The sequence below is a fragment of the Eutrema salsugineum genome, unplaced genomic scaffold (genome assembly GCF_000478725.1).
Source record: "Eutrema salsugineum unplaced genomic scaffold, Eutsalg1_0 scaffold_1, whole genome shotgun sequence".
NCBI lineage: Eukaryota > Viridiplantae > Streptophyta > Magnoliopsida > Brassicales > Brassicaceae > Eutrema > Eutrema salsugineum.
Genome location: NW_006256909.1, coordinates 10,167,666 through 10,186,840, shown reverse-complemented (window position 1 = coordinate 10,186,840; position 19,175 = coordinate 10,167,666). Strand labels below are relative to the sequence as shown.

The window sequence follows — 19,175 nt, the reverse complement described above, 5'->3', positions numbered from 1 at the left end:
AGAAGTTTTGGGTAATCAATCTCTCAACAAATAAAAACATACATTGGTTATGGACATTCTAGTAGTGTTCCCTAATCACCTAAAACAACAAATATCACCATCTGCTACAATTCTTGTGGTTTCCATTTTCTAAGTTCAGCATCAACAATGCAGTGTGCTTCCTCTGCAATCTCTGCTTTTCTTAAAGCAGCATCAATCGCCAACTTTACCTCTTCCATCTCTTTCGTCTTCTCCTCCAACATTCTCTCCCCTTCTACTCTGCTCTCTTTGATCTCTTCCAGCTGAGCAGCAACAGTTTTTGCTTTATACTGCACCATTCTCTCTGACTCTTCTTGCTTTCCTCTCAAATCCTCGTACTCTTTCAGTGATATCCTGATCTTCTTATCAGGCTCGTCATGCGTCAAGCTCTCCTTCTTATCAGTAAGGACTCTCATGTCTTCCACAGCTCTCTTCTCCGCGGTTTTCGCTTTCTCTACGGCTTTTCCAACTATCTCCAGCTGCTTCACTGCTTCACCCATCACCGTATGCGTGGCTGCTGCTTCTCGCCTGAGCTCATCAACGAGCATCCTCATCTCTTCTGCTTCTTTTCTTGTTTTCTCTGCTTCACGCATCATTTCTTCTACCTTACGGCTCGCTTCCACCCATTCTCCGTCTTCAACTTCTTGTCTCTCCTTTTCCTTTGCCTTCAATTCTCTGTTCTCCCTCTGCACACCATCCAACTCCACCGTGAGTGATCCCACCAAGCTTTTGTATGATCTTTCTTCATCACTAATCTCTTGCATCGCAATCTTGGCTTCCTTGAGTTCACGAGAAAGCTTAATCTCCTCCTGTAAACGCTCGTTTTCCGCAGATATCTCCGCTAGCTCATCGATATCTTTCCTCAGTTCAGGGTCACAATCTTTCCTCAAGTCCTCTAGCCTCTGCTCAGCTTCTCGTTTCATAGCCGCGTAAGTTTCTCCCGCGGCGATGCTCTCCTCGTTAATCTTCTCCTCTTCATCTTTCTTCCTCGCAGCATCGGACTTCAATTTCTCAGCAGCGTCACGCATCTCAGCTATCTCCTGTGACATGTCTTGGATCTTTTTGGAGTTAACCATGGACGCACACTCTGCTTTCTCTGCCTTTTGAAGCTCAGCTAGCCTTTCTTCCACGGAGATGTTGAATTGCTGTTTTATTTCCACGAGAGCTTGCTTCGCCATGAACAGCTCTGCGGTGACTAAAATGTAACTCTCTTTTGCGCTCTCTGTTTCTTGGTTCTCACATTGAAGTTCCTCTAACCGTTGATTCATGGTGTGTCTGGCCAATATGGCACATTTACTAGATTCTTTTGTGGCTTCTAGTTTAGCCCTCAAATCAGCGGCCTTTCGCTGAGCAGAGTCGAGATCAGAGAGAGCTTGTGCTTTAGCTTTGACAGAGTCATCAAGACATAGCTTGACTCTATCCATTTCTTGTTCTGCTAACAGAAGCTGCGTCTCTTTATCCAACACATCCGTTGCATCCTTAAACAAGAAAGAAAGAAAGCTGTTTCAGAGAGATGCACAAAATCGCAAGGAGAGTAGAAAAGCCAGAGAAGAAAATACCTGAGGAGAGGAGGAGGAGGAGGAGAGACGCGGTGGTTGTTGCTTTGAGAAGCTAACTTGGCGGAATAAACTAACGGCGTCTCTAACGGATTGGAAGGGAGGACGCGTGTCAATCTCTCCCACCTCACTGCTCCGAGGAGGAGTCTCCGGAGGCATCACCGGAGCATCCGCTCTAATCTTCGCCATCGATCCTCTCTTCAACACAAAATGTTTTTTTTTTCTTGTTTTACGTAATGAAGCAGAGAAAGAGAGAGTTTGATGTTGATCCTCTGGATCTTTCCTCTCCCTCCAAATAATGAACCAGAGGGTCGCCATGTTTTGCGCTCATGTCTTTTGTCACTCTAAGGCCTTCCCTTTTTCTTTATCCATTGTTCTATTTTTAGAGATCAAATTCTTGAATCCCAAAAATAACATCTTATACACCTTAAGAGTTTTTTTAGCCAATTCTCTCAAAATGAAAACTAAAATGATGAAGAAACATAGGGTTTGAAACTCGTTTTACTAGTTTTATACCAAGTCAAAATTATAGTATAAAATGAAGAACTAGTTTTATACCAAGACCAATACTCCTATGGCCATTTGTTTCGCTATGATAAGAATCTTATTCTTCAGGTTTCCAAACCAATTAAGAGCTCTAGTTGATCTTACTTAAGTTTATATAAGCGAAGCCCAGTGGATTTGTTCTCATAGTACTAGTATCTCCAATTGCTTATAACTCACTGATGCTTAATAAGAAGAAAAAGAAAACTGAACGTATTTCTAAACCAGAAAACATACGAAGTAGCCAGCAAACATATCTAAACAATGGCAATAAGGTTAAAGAGAGTTATGTGTGCCTGCGCCTTTTGACGCTATCTTCTGTGAATGTTTCCCATCTGCTATGATCCAAACAACTCAAATCGTCAAGCTCTGCTATTGCCAGAAGGTATTGAGTCAGCATAACAAGCTCATCATCCTTGTCTCGGTTTACATGAGCTTTCCTGAACGGCCTGATCTTCAGACCATTTTGAGGATTCATCACAAAATTCCTCCGCAGATCATCGAACATGATAGTGTTCTGGGAATTGTAGAACTGCACATAACAACCAATCCTATCCATGAGATTATAATATAGATAATATTACATTTGATGGTGGTGATGGTAATGAGATAAATTAATACCTCAGGCAATAGTGCCCAAATCAATCCTAGTGGCTTGCAATCAAAGATCCCACGAGTGTCTGACTGAACCGTGATCATCGCTTGATGGTCGAGAAGGGCTGTGATCTTGTAGTTCGGATTGTGCAACACACCAAGCTCTCCCATCTTTAACTCAACCCACTTCATGCTACATAAACCAAAATAGACAATTAAATACTGAAAGAAGATGAAAGATAAAGAGGTAGATGATTTTAGAAGAAATTATCAAAAAAAAAGAAGCATCACCTAGTAGCAGACCATATTATGATATCATATTCTGCATATGAAGCAGTAAGAAACTCATGAAGATCTGCATTTAGACACTCGTCAGGGGATACTGCTATGTAACCAGTCAACGAAATATATAGGAGATAATGAGGAATATAGTGCTTACAAGGACGCATAAGCTGTAACGGGTTCTCGGCTGTGGAACGGTGATCAAATAATGTATAGTCAATATCTAGAACAAGTAGCTTTTTGCCTTTGCGACATGGCGTAATAAGTTTAATCTGCAAATCATACAAGAACCTTCTGAGAAAAATGATACACAGAGAAACTCACGCATAGCATCAATCTACATTGAATGCTTAATAACTTAAATCACTGACATTTACGAGCTAATAATATGTTTCAAAGCACATTACTAAGGATTCTAACCTCTCTACCCAAATCTACACTGAATGAGAAATCGTTTGTATCAAAGACACTCAAATGTACAAAGTTCCTAATAACATGCTACAAGCGTCTTTGCGTTTTGGATTGAAATCAAGTTCCAAACTTGGAAGACATAGAAGCTCAGAACTCACCTTGTACTGATCAATTCTTCTCCTCAGCTTCTGCTTATTGATCTCTTTGTCCTTAATATCCACCACTTCGTCTTTACCAAGTTCAAAGTCATCAACAATGTCCTGAGATGTTGCTTGATCTACTACTATATCATCTTCGGTAGTACTGAAAAATCCATAACTCAATGCATTTAGTCTCTCAAACCACAGAATGATTCAGCTTAAAAAATTTCACTTCAAATCAAATGAATGCGACGGGCAAAGATACGATTAGGGTTAAGAATCAGTAGCATAAGAGAAGGAGAAAAGGAAGAGATTGAGAAGGACCCGATCATTGTCATCTTGAGAGAGGGCTTGAGGGGGATCTGAGAGAGCAAAAGAGAGTCATCGGAGAGCTTGTTTCCGACTTTGGGATAAAGAAGCTTCTGGCGCTTGGGCAAGACGTTGGTGAGAAAGCAGATGCGACGCTTCAACTCAGCAACGGAGTCATCGGCGCAGATTCGGAGCGTATACTCTTTTCCACTCCACTTAACGATTAGAGTTAGCTCCTCATCCATCGCGGTCACAGCATCCGGCGTCGTAGATGAAGAAGACGAAGCCATTTTACGGGAGGAGAAGAGAGACACTTTCGGATCCAAAAACAACAATAGAGGTTTAAGTTTTAACAATTAAAACCCAAACAAAGTTGGGCTATTTTGCACGATATCATAAACTTTGGAACTTATATGTAAACTAAAATATTTTCTTTTTTTTTTTGGTCAGAGTAAAATATTTTCTTTATTTGCAAACATTTTAGCTGACTTTGAGCGTTGAAAAAGAACTTAGGAGAACAATTCCCATTTTGTTCTGATGACACGGAATGATCATGGACACTGAAGGATGAGACCGAACCCTAAACACTGAGAGGGATTGGATTAAATTTGTTTCCAATTATCCAATCACCTAATCCATAATCACCAAAAAAAATCCAACACCAAATATGTTCCTCTATTTTGATTGAAAACTATTAAATATATGTATTTTGTATGTATCGATATGAACTTTTTTCCTTTTTTATTCTTTTATTTATAAACAGTTGTTGATTAAATATCTTTTGCAATAAATTATTAAAGTTTTATAAATGGTGGAATTGAAAGGAACTTTAAAATTGGCACATTTACAAAAAAAAAAATTAAAATTGACACATAAACAAAAAAAAACTCAGATTTAAATATTACAATAAATACAAAAAGTCTAATACATTAAATTTTAAAGACACACTTTTAAAAATTATTTGTAAAAACAATTCTTATAAAAAATAAAAGGCTATGTTTATACGAAAATCGATGATCTTGTTTCTAGTTATAATCGTGCAAATGCAATCTTGAGACGTCATCATAGACACATCATTCAGAAAAAACATGTTTGTATTTTTCATTAGAGAGATAACTGATAACCAACCCACAAAAAACCCCTCTAGAATAAAGAGAAAAGAAATGATATTTTGTCTTTGTCCACAAACTACAAAATTCTGGAAGAAAAGAAAAAAAAAACAGTTGGGGTAGGCTTGAATATATGTGAATTTCTGACCCATCCCTCCAAATTTAGGTTAGACTTTGAAACATAATATTAATAAAAAAATAATAATAAAGACATTTCAAAAAGAGAAACGTCGCAAACCGTACTCATATTTGAGCACACATTTGATCATGAAACGTATTAACAAAAAAAAACAAAGATTAGGCAAACAAGTAATTGCTTCGAATTGTCTTGTGTATGAAACGATTAATAACGACATCTATACTATTAAAATCGAGTTCAGAATAAGCAATGAAGGCCTCTCATTGAGTTTCAGCTGGTTAATTACCTCTTACCCCTTAATGAGAATAATTAATTTTGAATATATTAACCAATTTTTTTTAAACAAATTCGCAAAAATCAATATCGTAAGCCCATACAAATATTCACGGCCCATATTTTATGTGACCTAAACGAAATCTACCGACCTAAACCCTAATCTTAAACACCTATATAAATAAGTCTCATACGTTCATTCTTTCAAAACGTTTTAGATAAACCCTAGGTCAAATATTGCTTGATTTGATTTGCGTTTATATATTGCTTGCTTTTTTTCTTTGGAATAATTTTGATGTTGTTGTTGCTTTCTATTGTAGGCAGATCTTTTGAGGACGATACTGAATCTAAGAGCGCACGCTGATCTTTTTGAGAACGATCTTAAACACCTATGTTGTTGTTATTTGATTCTTCCTCTTCGATTATCTCGTGTAAGTTCTGTTAGCCGCATGTTTTATATTATTTCGTTTTGGTTTTTGATTTCAAATTTTTTTATGTTTGCTTTTCTTTTTTCTTTTGGTTTTGTTGGTTTCATATTGTAGGTTCATCCGCTTGAGAGGATATTGAATTTGTGTACCCAATCACACATTCATCCTTTTCATTCATCGTATCGGTTTCGTGTAAGTGTATTTATACGATCTTTTTATGTTGTTTCGTATAACCCTTATTGGTTTACAGTCTCTAGCTTAAAACTAACACTATGTTGCTTTTTGTCCGATCACTATTGTTTTTTGTTATTTTAGGACGGCCTGCTTATACACGTTCAGAACTCCTATAGGTATACTTACTTATCTCTTAACCTAATCGTTTCTATTATGATATTTTAGGCTATAATTTAATGTATTTTTCTTTATATGTACTTCTTATAGTGTTTCTTGTATTTCTTTGTTGGTTGATTCTTATATTTAAATTTTTGTATGTTTTTTTTTTAAATTTGCCATATTGTACTTGCTGATCTCTTGACTCTGTGCTTTTCAGGATACTCTTAGCCAGTGTTTCATCGTATATAATTTTCTTGGAATATGTCTTCGGCTGGTATTTGTTATTTATCAGCACCTATCTTAAGCTTTCATATTTTATTGGTTAAAACGTTTAATCATTTATATTTGATATGTATATTATTAACATTGATTAGGGCTTCCATTCCTACCTGTGCACCTCCCTCCACCGTCGCAATCGTTCTCCGATGATGAGGAAACGTCTGGTTTGGGCAAGAAGAGTAAACTGGAAGCTTGGATGGAATGTAATCGTCTTCATCATGAAGCAAGGGAATTGACGTATCCTCAATTCCCATTGGAATGGGTTTGGGATCGTAAACAATCAAAATGGAGGCGCCGTTTATCTCAAACTTCTCAAGTCTTTCTCTTGCAGTGTTGTCCATTGTCATCTGGTGAACTTTATTACTTAAGACTTTTGTTGAAGGTGAGAAGAGGAGCGTTTTGTTTTTCTGATCTTAGGACCGTCAACGGTGTTCAATATTCAACATTCAAAGATGTTTGCTACGCTATAGGATTGGTATCCGAAGACGATGATGAGTTTATTGCTGGATTTTATGAAGCGAGTAAATGGTCCTCTTCGCATGCTTTGAGTGTGTTGTTTAGGATTCTTCTCAGGGCAAAGGCATTAGCGAATCCTGCGCATGTTTGGAACTGCGTCAAGCACTTGATCTTTCCCTCTGCCGATTCTTGAATATCCATTATATGTTCTGTTTCTGATAATGTTTTAGATACCTTTTTAATATATTCAACAGAACCTTTTATTTGGTGTTATGGATTCGTTAGTTTTTTATATGTTTTGATTTGCTTTTCATGTTATTCGTCACGACCTTATATTCGCTATTATTTTCTTGTGAATGTTCTTCTCGGTTTTGGCTATATAATATGAATTAGATTTTTATCATATTTTGAGTTTTTTATATATGTGTTTTTGTGTATTATCGAATATTTTTAATGTAATGTGGATCCCGTGCTCATCATATTCGTTCTATATATTCATGAATTGGTCTACATATTCACACCATTATCCATACAAGTATTGTTTACAATTATTTTTTAGAAAGATAAAAACAACTTGTCTCATTTACATAGCAATAGAACTGCAAAGATGCTTTGTGTGCTTACAAAGTAATTGATATTTTTAATACAAAGTAATTGATATTCTAGATGATCCTTGAAATGCTAATAGACTGTTCATATTGTTTTAAGGTAATTAAATAGATCAATCTGGAAATAATTTTTTAAAAATGTTTAATTTACGTATATAAAAAATAGAACTTTCACCAAAATAGGAAAACAATTATTCAGTCTAACCGAAACCATAGCAGTGGAAACCCTTTTATTGAAAAACTATATAAATGCGTCCCCTATATTCGTTCTTTTATATTGCTTGAGGAAAAAAAACTAGGTTAAACTTTCGAATATGCAATTCTTTCATTCTTTGCGTCGTTTTCATTATCTATTATTTTTGTGTGTTTTTATGTTGTTGCTGTTTTTATATTGTAGTCTTTTGACTCTGTTCTTTTGAAGAGGATATTATAGTTGTAAACGCATTCTTCCTTATATCCAGATTCTAGGTTTCGTGTAATTGTTTTTAAACGCATTCTATACGTTTTTTATTAACCCTGTTTGATTTACTATTGTTTGGTTTATAATAAATCCATGTTAAGTTAAGAAGATCATCATCTTGTCATTATCTTAATTTGTATCATAATTCTTACGCTTTGGGGTTTCAATATTTTTTTATATTCGTATTTCTTTGACTGTACGATGTCTCTTTTAGAGTGCTTTCGTATTGTGTACTTTAGTATTATATGCTTTAGTTTTGTCTATTTTAGTATTAGATATATGTAGTTTTGTTTCTCATAATGTTTGCATACATATTTTAAAAATATTTTCAAGACTCCCTTTTTCGGTGTTACGTTATATACACTTACTGGAACATGTCTCTAAGAGGTAATGTGTTTTGATTATTATTCATTATAATGATGTGTTTGATAACACCAAAACCACATAGCAATAACTTAGCATAAGTTTATATGTTTTGATTATTATCCAAAATATTGAAATATTTATGCTTAAACTCTATAGGTGTTGGATTCCTACCTGTTCACCTTCCATCTCCGCCGTGTGTATCATCGGAAGATGATGGAACGTCTAGCTCTGACAAAAAGAGCAAATTGGAAGCTTGGATGGAATGTAATCGTCTTCATCCTGAAGCACAGGAGTTGACGTATCCACAATTTGCTTCAGAGTGGGCTTGGGATATTGAGCGAACATGTTGGAGACGGCGTTTATCTCGAATTTCACGAGTGTTTCTGTTGGAGAGTTGTCCCTTAACATCTGGTGATCTTTACTATTTAAGACTTTTGTTGAAGGTGAGGAGAGGAGCATGTTGTTTTGAGGATCTAAGGACTGTGAACAATGTTCGATATTCAACATTTAAAGGTGCTTGCTATGCTATAGGAATTCTTTCCGAAGATGATGACCATTATATTGATGAGTTTCATGCAGCGGGTGAGTGGACCTCTTCCTATGTTTTGCGTGATTTGTATAGGTTTCTTCTCGATGAAAAGACCTTTGTGAATCCTGTGCATGTTTGGAACTGCACCAAGCACTTGATTTTTCCATATGCCAACTATTGAGCATCTATTATATGTTATAATGATAATTATTTGTTAGTTATCTTTTAGAATAATCATTCATCAAACTTTTATCTCGGCATTATAGTTTTATTAGTTATGTATGTTTCTAGAATTTTCTTCTTAATTTGTAATGCTTCATTTAGTTCAACTATCTATTCTATGGAATCGATTAAAGATGTTTTATGGACGTGATATCATAGTGTTCTATTTCTGTCTTACCTACACCTTGAACGATTGATTATTCTTTTACCAAAGTCAACTTAATCTAAACCTTTTAGCACATGGTTAAAGCCCAAAGTTATGGGCCAATGTATATAATTTTATGATTATAATATTTCCATATTTATTACGATATCTTAGTTTATTATGTTATTTTCGTTATTTCCTAAGTTTGTAAAAACACGACGATTTTACAAAAAAAAAAAGTCAACAAACAGATCTGTCTATCTCGCAATTACTGGCATCTTGTGCTCAAGGTATGCGATTTTTTCTCCTCGGATTGTAAAATAGTTGATTTGTTTGCCTGTGTTGTAGAAATTTACCTTTTATTTCTATTTTAATTTAGATTTTATATGATTGCGACGATATTTTTAGGATTTCCTCCCGATTACGATATCCAGAATATCTCTACTTTAAGTTTTTTTGTTGTTTTTGTTATTCAAATGTATATACTGAAATCGGTTCTCACGATTGTAAAGATATAAAATATACGGGAATTTTAAAACATTAAATCGTGATTCTGAGGTTGGTGTTGTTTTCGTAGTGACTATCGAGCGAATTTAGTATTATATCTTAACGTCTAACATTGGTATATTTATATATCTTGATCTTGATTTTTAGATAAGTTACTTCGAAGTATATAATTCTCATAGTCTGATTACAGGTAATGGATTCGTACAATCTCATTTCTGATCTACATGATGATAAAACCAATTGGCGTATTAGAGTTAAGGTATTAAAAAAATGGGTTGAGAAGTCTGGAACGGGAGTAGATTCTTTGCAATTTCTGTTGATGGATGAAGAGGTTGGTATTTCATATTTTAAAACTATAACATACTTTACATTAAGTTCAGTTTTATAGATAATATTTTCTACCGCTTTAACCATTTTCTATACAAAGGGTGAACGAATTCAAGCCTATGTATATAATGAAGATCTATGTAAACATTATGAGAAGGCAATCGAAGAAGGAGACCATAAAAGTATCTCAGAATTTATCGTATTCGATGATCCTCTCGAAGAACCAAACACTCTAATTGGCATTAGTATCAAGATATGTATGAACACTGTTATCGTCGATACAAATCCAATTTCAGAAGATGATTCCGTAGGGTCATACACTTTTGCTGACATACTTGGCCAGAAAATGGAACCTGATCAACCCATTGGTATATTTTATCTTTAATTACGTTTTTATTATTTATGTCTTATATATTTAACTTTTTTATACTAATTCATTGTTTTTAAAAAAAAAAAATTATAGACATTTTAGGAGTTGTCATTTCTATTGGCGAGCTGATAACTGTAAAAGACGATAACAAGTATATCAAGCGGACAGGAAAAAAAACAGCAAGCCTCACCTTTACAATTAAAGATAACAAGTACGTTTTTTTATCTTATAATCTGAATGTAGAAATATGCAAAAATAACGATGCTTTGTTTTTGTTGCATAGTGGTTTGTTCTTGGATTGTACCGCGTTAGGACAGATTGCTATCGAATTCAATGACAAGTTCTGGACTGATGAACAATTACCACTGACATGTTTTCTATCGGACTGGTCTGTTAAAAATGAAAAAGGTTTGCTTTTATTCTAACATAATGTTTAAGAGTAATTAATAATCGTAATTATATAAGTTCTTATCATACATGATTAAATTTATTTTGTAGGTCGTATCTATCTAATGTCTAAGGGAGGGGTATCTAGGTTCGAGCTAAATCCTAGATTCCCACGAGCCATAACTTTTGGTCGAAGGTAATTATAGTAATGTAAAAACTTATTATTATTTAATATTTGTCATTATTTTAAAAAAGCTATTTTTGTTTACAGGTTTTGGAAAAAAGAAGAAAAATCAAAAGTGGTTATTAATCTAGGAACTGATGATGACGAAGCAGCTTTGTCATCAACAAGGAAGATGGATTTCGAGATGAGGGGAAAAAACTAATGTTCTTTTAGTGGTGTTTATTATATTATATTATTGTGAACATATTCGTATTTTTTTCGTCTTTTAATACTTCATTATGAACTTTATATTACGTCTATGCTTATTTTGTTTATCGAATCATATTTATGAAATCGAAAATATACGTTTATCGTTAGTATATTTGCCAAAAATTAAAATTTGCAAAAAATTAAAATAACCAATTACATAATTTCTATTATTAAGTAATTATTATAAATATTAAGATAAATAAATAGAATATGTCCAAATCTCATATTGTGATATTACCTTCTATTATCTCATCTTACAAAAATCTAAAATATTTTAGTTACTGTATATTGGTTCACAAAATTTGTTAAAATTACTTAGGACAAAATATTATGGTAGGTCAGTCACAATTTATAGCGTGGATGGAGGCAAACAAGGAACATGCCTTGGGAAAAGAGCTAACATATGCTGATTTCCCAACAAAATTCGTCTGGATCTCAAAGCAGCGGCAATGGAGGATACGAAAACAAGGTTTTGCCATAGGCAGACTGGTGTATGTCTCACCTTCCGCTGAAGACGCATATCATTTGAGGATTCTTCTCAATATAGTCAAGGGCCCTGAGAGTTTTGATGACTTAAAAAAGGTTAATGGTGTTATATACTCTTCCTTCCGAGAAGCATGCTTTGCGCTTGGTTTGTTAGACGATGATAAAGAATACATCGAAGGAATTAAAGAGGCCAGTTTTTGGGGAACTGGAAAGTTTCTTCGTAAATTTTTTGCTATAATGCTTCTTTCGAGTAGTGTAGCAGTTCCGATCAACGTCTGGAATGCTACTTGGAAAATATTAACCGAGGATTTCTTATATCAGAAAAGGCGTGAAGAGAATGACCCAGGTAAGATGGATTTGAAATTTAAAACTATTTTACAAGATTCACATTATCTTAGTTGCTAACAGACTTATTTGTATATCTAGGTTTGGTGTTGACTGAAGCCCAATATAAGAATCTTGGTTTGTCAGATATAGAGAAGTATATGCGCAGAAACGGTCATTCATTATCCGACTATAAAGGAGAGATGCCAGTCCCTGATGATATTGGAAAGTATAAGAAATCAAATCATATAATTCGGGATGAGAAATCATACGATCGTGCAAAACTTGCAAACGATCATGTCAAGTTGTTTTCAACAATAACCAATGAACAGAAGGATATCTACAATGAGATAATGGATGCAGTTACAAGAGGTATCAGTGGAATGTTTTTTGTTTATGAATATGGTGGGACAGGTAAAACGTACCTATGGAGGCTTTTAGGCGCTGCTCTTCGTTCTCAAGGAAAAATAGTTCTCAATGTTGCATCAAGTGGCATTGCAGCATTGTTATTAGAGAGAGGAAGAACAGCGCATTCTCGGTTTGGAATACCCATAGTTGTAAACGAGTATACATTCTGTAATGTGAGTTCTGGATCACACCAAGCAGAGCTGATTGAAGCAGCCGATCTTATTATATGGGATGAGGCTCCGATGATGAGCAAGCATTGTTTTGAGACATTGGATCGGACTATGCGTGATATACTAAAGTGTGATAAGGTCTTTGGTGGAAAGGTCGTTGTCTTGGGTGGTGACTTTCGACAAATACTCCCTGTTATTGTCGGAGGCAATAGCTCAGAGACTATATTGGCAACTGTGAATTCTTCTCATATTTGGTCTGATTGCAAAGTTCTGCAGCTAAAGACAAATATGAGACTGCTTCGTGGCGATAATGATTTTAATAATCAAGAAATTGAAGAATTCGCCAAGTGGATCTTGGATATTGGTGATGGAAAACTAAATATTCATGATACCATAGAAGATGAATTAGAAATTCCAGCGGATTTGCTGATAAGCGGAGAAGGTGATCCTGTTAAGAGAATAGTCTCGGAGATTTATGGTCAATCTTACACAACCACTCGTGAACCAGTTTTTTTTCAGGAAAGGGCAATACTCAGTCCACGGAATCAGGATGTCGACGTTATTAATGAATTCATGCTAGCAGAACTCAAAGGTCTTTGTTATATGATTTATCACAATTCCTTTTAATACGTATTTATATTATAATTAAAATATATCAGTACTAACATAGTTTGAATTGTTTTTATTAGGTGAGGAACATGAATACCTTAGTGCCGATAGCATTGATACTTCAGACACAAGCAAAATAGACGAAGTCGTCTATACACAGGAGTATCTTAATAATATAAAGGTATCAGGACTGCCAACTCATTCTCTCAAGTTAAAGATAGGAGCTCCAATAATGTTGCTTAGAAATATTGATCCTAAGGGTGGTTTGTGTAATGGTACGAGGTTGCTTATTACTCGGTTAGCTAGGCATGTAATCGAGGCAAGCCATATAACCGGAAAGAAAATAGGAAAAAAGGTTATCATACCTAGAATGTTTGTGTCACCACCAGAAGCAAAGTTTCCTTTTAGAATGCGCCGGAGGCAGTTTCCTATTACCATAGCTTTTGCTATGACTATAAACAAAAGTCAGGGTCAGACTCTACAAAAGAAGGGATTATATTTGCCAAAGCCAGTGTTCTCGCATGGTCAACTTTATGTCGCCGTGTCTAGAGTTACATCACGCCAAGGGTTGAAGATTCTTATTACAGATATGAATGGCAAAGCACAAAAGAAGACAATGAATGTTGTTTACAAAGACGTGTTTGAAAATATTTATAGAAATTCGCGGTTGGTTTGAATAGATTGTTTTGTTTGCTACTAAAAGTATGTTTAGATTACATTGGATATTAGTTATATTATTTTAGTGGTCATTGGTATTTTTAAACTGTTTTATCTTTTAAATTTTGTTATATTTAACTGATTTATCTTTTGGATCTTCTTATATTATGAATTAGTGTTCACTATGATAACGTTTTGAATAGCTCTGTTTGTTTGAATTAAAAAATTATTAAATGATTAGTTGTTATAATATGCTTTTTTAAGTATATATATTAAACATTATACAAATCAATTTATAAGCTTCCAATTATGGTTTGAATATTATATTTTTTACTTAACAAGCTTTCGAAATATGGATCGAATATTAAATTTAAAACACAAAAAACTGTTTATGTATTACATTCAAAACTAATTACATTCAAAACTAAAAAAACTTTTGAAGAGCATCCGTCCGCGCTAGGCGCGGGCCAGCCACCTAGTACACGTATAATTAAAGAGTCATGCAATTTGACCAGAGAAGATAAAAGTCAAAAGAAGGAAGAGGCTTTTGCCTTTTATTGTACATATTAAAAAGACAAATTTTAGCCATCATATCCTTATTCTAATACAACCAATCCATTCATCTTTTCTTTGTGTATATATATACACATGATTGCTTCTTCAAGTTCTTAACCAATTTGGTAGTTGTTTACATAATACAGATTTTGACAAAAATGGAGATGAGGTTCTTGTTCCGTGGGTTGACTTTGTTCTTTATGGTGGCTTTAGGGGAAGCAGTTGGGGAAAGAATGAGATGGAGCAGAAAGGAGATGGTGGAGATGTCTGGCTACGGCGAACTCAAACTCTCCTCCGTCCTTCTCACCGCCTCTCTTCTCTCTTCCTCCTCCGACCCTATTCCTGGTATGTACCTGAAAAGAAACCAAATTCGTAATTTAGCTCATGCCCTTATATATTACTATATTTGGAAACTTTCTCCTAACACATCACAATCGTCTTCATGTAGGTGCAACCATTGGCATCAAGTGCCATACTGGAATCAGGAAGAGATCCAATTGGATCAAAGCTGTCACAAATGATTTGGGGCAATTCGTTATTGATCTTCCTTCACACCTCCATGCAATACCTGACCTGGACAAGGCTTGTTTAATCAAACCTCTCTCTGTTCCTAAACAGTTTCGATGCAGTCCCAACATTCACAGAGGTATCAAACTCGTTTCCTCTTCCAACGGCTTCCGTGTCTACACGGGAGGCAACATCACCTTACACAGAGCACCATGTAAATAGAGATTCTAAGTTGATCTTGCTAGGAAGATCAATCATGCCTTTTTTTATTGTTTTTTTTGTCTAAATTGTTTCCTTCTCACTTCTTGAGAGAAAGAGAGACAGTCCTTGTATATAATGGTTACTCATGCTCTTCTTAAAAAATATTGATACAATTAATGTTTGCTGCATGCTCAGATCTTTTTGTTACTACAAAGAATATTTGTGTTCCTCTGTTTTTTTTTTCTATTTCTTTATTGTGTAGCAGATTCTGATTTACTTTTAGCTTCTCATGATAATTGTAATCACTCAACTACGTGATAGGAGAAGAGATACAAGTTTTGTTTCAATATCTAAAAACATTGGTTTGCAATCCAAACGATTATAACACACACACATTTCTTCTTTTAATTGAAGCTATAGTTCCACTTTCTTATAATCCATCCATCACTCCATATGTACACCTAAATCAAGACCACATTCTTTAATATCTTCATACCCGGAAGCCTCTTCTTTCTCTACTGGACAGGATTTTCAACGTGAATTGTGTACGCGGCTGCACAACATAGCATAGACATATAAATATCAGCTTCTCTTGATGTTTGACTGTGTATATTCTCAAAAAGACAACCAATGAATGAAAAATTATGACCAAACCTTCTCGGTAAGTTTGCCTTTCTACATTGTTTTGACTCTTCTTTCAATATTGCCAATGCGTTTTCCTTTTCCCTCGCCGCCGCTTCCCTCTTTGCCTTCTTTGTCTCCACTTCAATGGCTTTCGTTAGAGCATCCACCTTCTTCAACAACATCTACAAACAGAGGTATCTTAAGTAAGGTCTCATAGTTGAAGAGCTGAAAAAAGAACAAGAAGAAGATGAAGTTACCTTTATTTCTTCATTTTTGGCATTAATAGTACCCTCTTTACTCTCACAAATCTTCCGTAGAGTAATCACTTCTTTCTGAAGCCTGTCATACAAAAACCCTGAAACCATATCTTCAGAATCTACATTTCCATCTTCCTCAGCTTTCCTTTTGCCATCTTCTTCATGCTGATCAATTAATCCGTTTGCTTCAACCTTTGAGTTCTCTTTTCCATCACTTTCTGGAACTCTATGAATCGTCTGATTAAGGGCATGGATTCTGCCTGTAAGTGAGCCTCGTGGCTGAGAAGTGGACCTTTTCTTGGATCCACCACCATTCGTCAAGAATCCTAAAATCTTGATAGATTTTTCAGTCTTTGTAGTTGTTGGAGAGTCAGAAAACTTGTTTGGTCCCTTCAAGCCATCTTCTATGGTTTTCAGCCTCAGCTTCAACCTCTCCTGTATTATTTACTTAGAGGCATTAGAAATTACATTCTTTTGCAACAAAATATTAGCAATATAATCAAATCACCTTTAGCTGAGATTCAGCCTTAGCGGTTCTCTCTGAAATAGCAAGTTTATCTTTCAATTTCTGCATTTCTCCCTGAACACATGAACAAATTTTGAACACTCAGTTTTCCCATATAGGCCAGTCACTGTGTATTAATTGGTTGTGTGAAGTGAAAGTTGTTAGTACATGAAGAAGCCTTCTCTCATCAAGCCATTGCTTTATGGGCATTACTCTATCGTTCTCATCTTTCCACTCGTTAGCAACCGCAAGAGCCACTCTACTTGCTGACACTTTGACTCTGGCCAGCTCTCTCTCCAAGGTTCTCTTCTCTTCCTGTTAATGTTGCAAATCATATTAAGTATGTGAGAATGGAAAACAAGAAATATTTAACAAGGACACTTGCATTGAGCTGGGAGATTTGGCGGCGATAGTCTCGAACTGCATTGGCGGCTGTTCCTCCTGCCAAGATTGCTTCCTCCAATTCTCCAATGGTTTGGGAGAGCTTCTCGATCTCTAACACTTTCTGTCGGTTGATTTTCTCAAGAAACTTGTTCTCGTCCTGAAGATTTTCTTGCCTTTAGCAACAGCTTTATATCTCTGAATGCTCAAAATTGTATTATCAAGGAGGGTACCTGGCAGATCTCAATCTGTCTTCGAAGCTCAAAGTTGTGGTTCTGGACCTCCTCAACGATCAAGGCACGTTCGAGGGCACTCCTCAAGATTCTCTCTGCTTCAAGAAGCGCCGATTCTTTTGATTTTGTTAGCCGTTCCAACGCTTTCTTGTCCTCTTGAAGCGCAGAAATCTGTAGAAACAGCAGCGTGTAAGCACAAGAAGAAAGAAGGGAACAATTAGTTTGAGATGGATATAGTCAAAGACCTGATGCTTTTGAAACTTGATCTGATCTTCAAGAGGAGCTATAACGGATTCAAGGGGTGAAGAGTCATCATCGTGTTGGTGAGTGTAGACCCTCCTCAGTGCTTCTTCTGCAGCGTCTTGTGCTGCCAATGCATCTTCCTTCTCTTCTTCCAGCTTCTTCACCTCCACCTCCTGCTTCTCCATAATCATGTCACAATCTTTTTAACTTATTATAAACATTTTGAATTTTATTTAATGTTTTGACTTTTGGCATGAGTTCCTTCACAAAGACGGTAAGTCCAAAAACGCACCTTTTGTTTAACAAGATTCTCATTGGCTCCAAGTCTCTCCTCCAACTTCCTCACGTTTTCTCTAAGCTGAAACACAACCAAGTAATCATAAGCAGAGGTCAAGAAGCTTGAAGAAGGGATTTTGAACATGGAAAACTAACATTGATCAACAAAACTTATGAGTAAGACAGAATGGAACAGCTAAGTAGGATCATCACGAACAGAGGTGATTATACAAATGGCTATGATCATGCTAACATACCTCCCCAAATGCTCTGTTTTTGAGCTCTTCATTTGTTCTTAACGCCTCAATTTCAGCTTTAGCTGCCAAAAGCTCCTTGTCCTTCTCTGCAGAGAGAAATGAAAAGAACAGCAGCAAAACCTTCAACGTTAAGAAATTCCTCAGAAGGATTGATGACTAAAAAACAGAGAGGAAAAGAACAACCTTTAAGTTGGTTTTGCAGAGAAGAGGTGTTAATTGCCAAAGGGTTTTCCCCTGCGGTCATTTTTACTCTCAAGGTCTCCTCCAATTCTTTGTTGCAGTATAGATGTGAGTTTTGGTCTTAGCAGTTAAAAGAATGGTGCAGAGGAGAAATGGAGGGTGTTAAATATATATATAAACACACACACTTTAAGAGAGAGAGAGAGAGAGAGAGAGAGAGAGAGAGAGAGAGAGAGAGACCATTCCTTTAAGGAATTGACATTTAAGGAGAGGGAGAGGGAGAGAGAGAGAGTAAACTTACTTACTTTTTTTTCCTCATTCTCAAGCAACCGTCTCCATTAGAAGCCATTGACAGTAACCAACCCTTCCCTCTTCTTCTTTCTCTTTCACTACCCATTTCAACTCATATTCATCCTCCCTTATCTTCCTCTTAATTTTCAACTCCAAAATGCTTTTAAGTTGTTGACTTCTTCTTTTTTAAGTTTTTACTATGGATTACACCTTCAAATAATTGAAAGATTATCAATTAATGTCCTTTAGGTTTGGTTCACCATCATTGTAACCGTGAACTTAATATTATTCAAAGGTCCACGGTGTAAAAATAAACAGGGGATATATGTCTATTAATGGCTTGAAATGGGAATTAAAATAAACAGATAATGTGTATAAACGAGTGAAGAAGAGAATAATCCAAAAGGAGTTGGAAGGAGAGGCAGCATATGACAGATATAAAGACACTAATCATACGGATAAAGATAAATTAAATGATTGAAGTATTTCGTTTGGTGAAAACCCTTTCTTGCTTTCTGTTTTTATAAAATAAAAATTATATTCCCTTGTATCATTTTGTCTTTATTAGTTTTGATAAGGTTATATGAATGTAGGTAACAACAGATAACAATTATGATAATTTTGAATGAAAGTATATATTATCCAACTGAGTTTGTAGTTTAGTTGATAGAAAGAATAAGAAAGGTGTTGCCTCAGCAATTAATAGCTTAACCGCAAAATATTGCACAAACCAAGCTTTCTTTGTATTAGTGGAAGTCACTCAATATCTCTCTTTGAATTAAAAAAT

At 35.4% G+C, this 19,175-nt stretch overlaps 5 protein-coding genes across 5 annotated transcripts; 2 read left to right on the top strand and 3 right to left on the bottom strand.

The window, feature by feature from the left end:
- Positions 1–104: 104 nt before the first annotated feature.
- Positions 105–1,921, bottom strand: LOC18029453 (putative WEB family protein At4g17210). Its single transcript, XM_006414198.2, has 2 exons — positions 1,578–1,921; positions 105–1,496 (listed from the first exon to the last, which is right to left on the bottom strand). The coding sequence occupies exons 1-2, from the start codon at positions 1,890–1,892 to the stop codon at positions 105–107; spliced, it is 1,707 nt and encodes a 568-aa protein (XP_006414261.2). The 5' UTR covers positions 1,893–1,921.
- A 393-nt stretch (positions 1,922–2,314) lies between these two features.
- Positions 2,315–4,202, bottom strand: LOC18029452 (ubiquitin-like domain-containing CTD phosphatase). The gene is made up of 6 exons (XM_006414197.2): positions 3,869–4,202; positions 3,563–3,707; positions 3,151–3,265; positions 3,003–3,066; positions 2,739–2,904; positions 2,315–2,649 (listed from the first exon to the last, which is right to left on the bottom strand). Exons 1-6 carry the CDS (start codon positions 4,141–4,143, stop codon positions 2,404–2,406), a joined length of 1,011 nt encoding a protein of 336 aa, XP_006414260.1. The 5' UTR covers positions 4,144–4,202; the 3' UTR covers positions 2,315–2,403.
- A 7,382-nt stretch (positions 4,203–11,584) lies between these two features.
- On the top strand, positions 11,585–13,897 carry LOC112081933 (ATP-dependent DNA helicase PIF1-like). The gene is made up of 4 exons (XM_024148999.1): positions 11,585–12,056; positions 12,137–12,406; positions 12,449–13,204; positions 13,302–13,897. Exons 1-4 carry the CDS (start codon positions 11,585–11,587, stop codon positions 13,895–13,897), a joined length of 2,094 nt encoding a protein of 697 aa, XP_024004767.1.
- A 625-nt stretch (positions 13,898–14,522) lies between these two features.
- On the top strand, positions 14,523–15,498 carry LOC18029451. The gene is made up of 2 exons (XM_006414196.2): positions 14,523–14,778; positions 14,882–15,498. Exons 1-2 carry the CDS (start codon positions 14,592–14,594, stop codon positions 15,160–15,162), a joined length of 468 nt encoding a protein of 155 aa, XP_006414259.1. The 5' UTR covers positions 14,523–14,591; the 3' UTR covers positions 15,163–15,498.
- Positions 15,499–15,560: 62 nt separating this feature from the next.
- Positions 15,561–18,216, bottom strand: LOC18029450 (microtubule-associated protein 70-5). The gene is made up of 11 exons (XM_006414195.2): positions 18,101–18,216; positions 17,918–18,003; positions 17,677–17,742; positions 17,387–17,557; positions 17,142–17,312; positions 16,913–17,068; positions 16,696–16,842; positions 16,531–16,602; positions 16,023–16,457; positions 15,796–15,947; positions 15,561–15,694 (listed from the first exon to the last, which is right to left on the bottom strand). Exons 1-11 carry the CDS (start codon positions 18,159–18,161, stop codon positions 15,673–15,675), a joined length of 1,539 nt encoding a protein of 512 aa, XP_006414258.1. The 5' UTR covers positions 18,162–18,216; the 3' UTR covers positions 15,561–15,672.
- Between the last annotated feature and the right edge of the window lie 959 nt (positions 18,217–19,175).

What these genes read in the sequence shown, in the direction of transcription:
- LOC18029450 (XM_006414195.2), bottom strand. Translation starts at nt 18,161, where the DNA reads ATGACCGCAGGGGAAAACCCTTTGGCAATTAACACCTCTTCTCTGCAA. An exon ending in AGGCTGAATCTCAGCTAAAG is followed by an intron (nt 16,458 to 16,530) that starts GTGATTTGATTA and finishes TAAATAATACAG; the next exon opens with GAGAGGTTGAAGCTGAGGCT. An exon ending in CCAAAAATGAAGAAATAAAG is followed by an intron (nt 15,948 to 16,022) that starts GTAACTTCATCT and finishes CTCTGTTTGTAG; the next exon opens with ATGTTGTTGAAGAAGGTGGA.
- LOC18029451 (XM_006414196.2), top strand. Translation starts at nt 14,592, where the DNA reads ATGGAGATGAGGTTCTTGTTCCGTGGGTTGACTTTGTTCTTTATGGTG. An exon ending in CTCCTCCGACCCTATTCCTG is followed by an intron (nt 14,779 to 14,881) that starts GTATGTACCTGA and finishes GTCTTCATGTAG; the next exon opens with GTGCAACCATTGGCATCAAG.
- LOC18029453 (XM_006414198.2), bottom strand. Translation starts at nt 1,892, where the DNA reads ATGGCGACCCTCTGGTTCATTATTTGGAGGGAGAGGAAAGATCCAGAG. An exon ending in CCTCCTCCTCCTCTCCTCAG is followed by an intron (nt 1,497 to 1,577) that starts GTATTTTCTTCT and finishes TTCTTGTTTAAG; the next exon opens with GATGCAACGGATGTGTTGGA.
- LOC112081933 (XM_024148999.1), top strand. Translation starts at nt 11,585, where the DNA reads ATGGAGGCAAACAAGGAACATGCCTTGGGAAAAGAGCTAACATATGCT. An exon ending in AATGGATGCAGTTACAAGAG is followed by an intron (nt 12,407 to 12,448) that starts GTATCAGTGGAA and finishes ATGGTGGGACAG; the next exon opens with GTAAAACGTACCTATGGAGG. An exon ending in CATGCTAGCAGAACTCAAAG is followed by an intron (nt 13,205 to 13,301) that starts GTCTTTGTTATA and finishes TGTTTTTATTAG; the next exon opens with GTGAGGAACATGAATACCTT.
- LOC18029452 (XM_006414197.2), bottom strand. Translation starts at nt 4,143, where the DNA reads ATGGCTTCGTCTTCTTCATCTACGACGCCGGATGCTGTGACCGCGATG. An exon ending in ATAATATGGTCTGCTACTAG is followed by an intron (nt 2,905 to 3,002) that starts GTGATGCTTCTT and finishes TGGTTTATGTAG; the next exon opens with CATGAAGTGGGTTGAGTTAA. An exon ending in TTTGGGCACTATTGCCTGAG is followed by an intron (nt 2,650 to 2,738) that starts GTATTAATTTAT and finishes TGTTATGTGCAG; the next exon opens with TTCTACAATTCCCAGAACAC.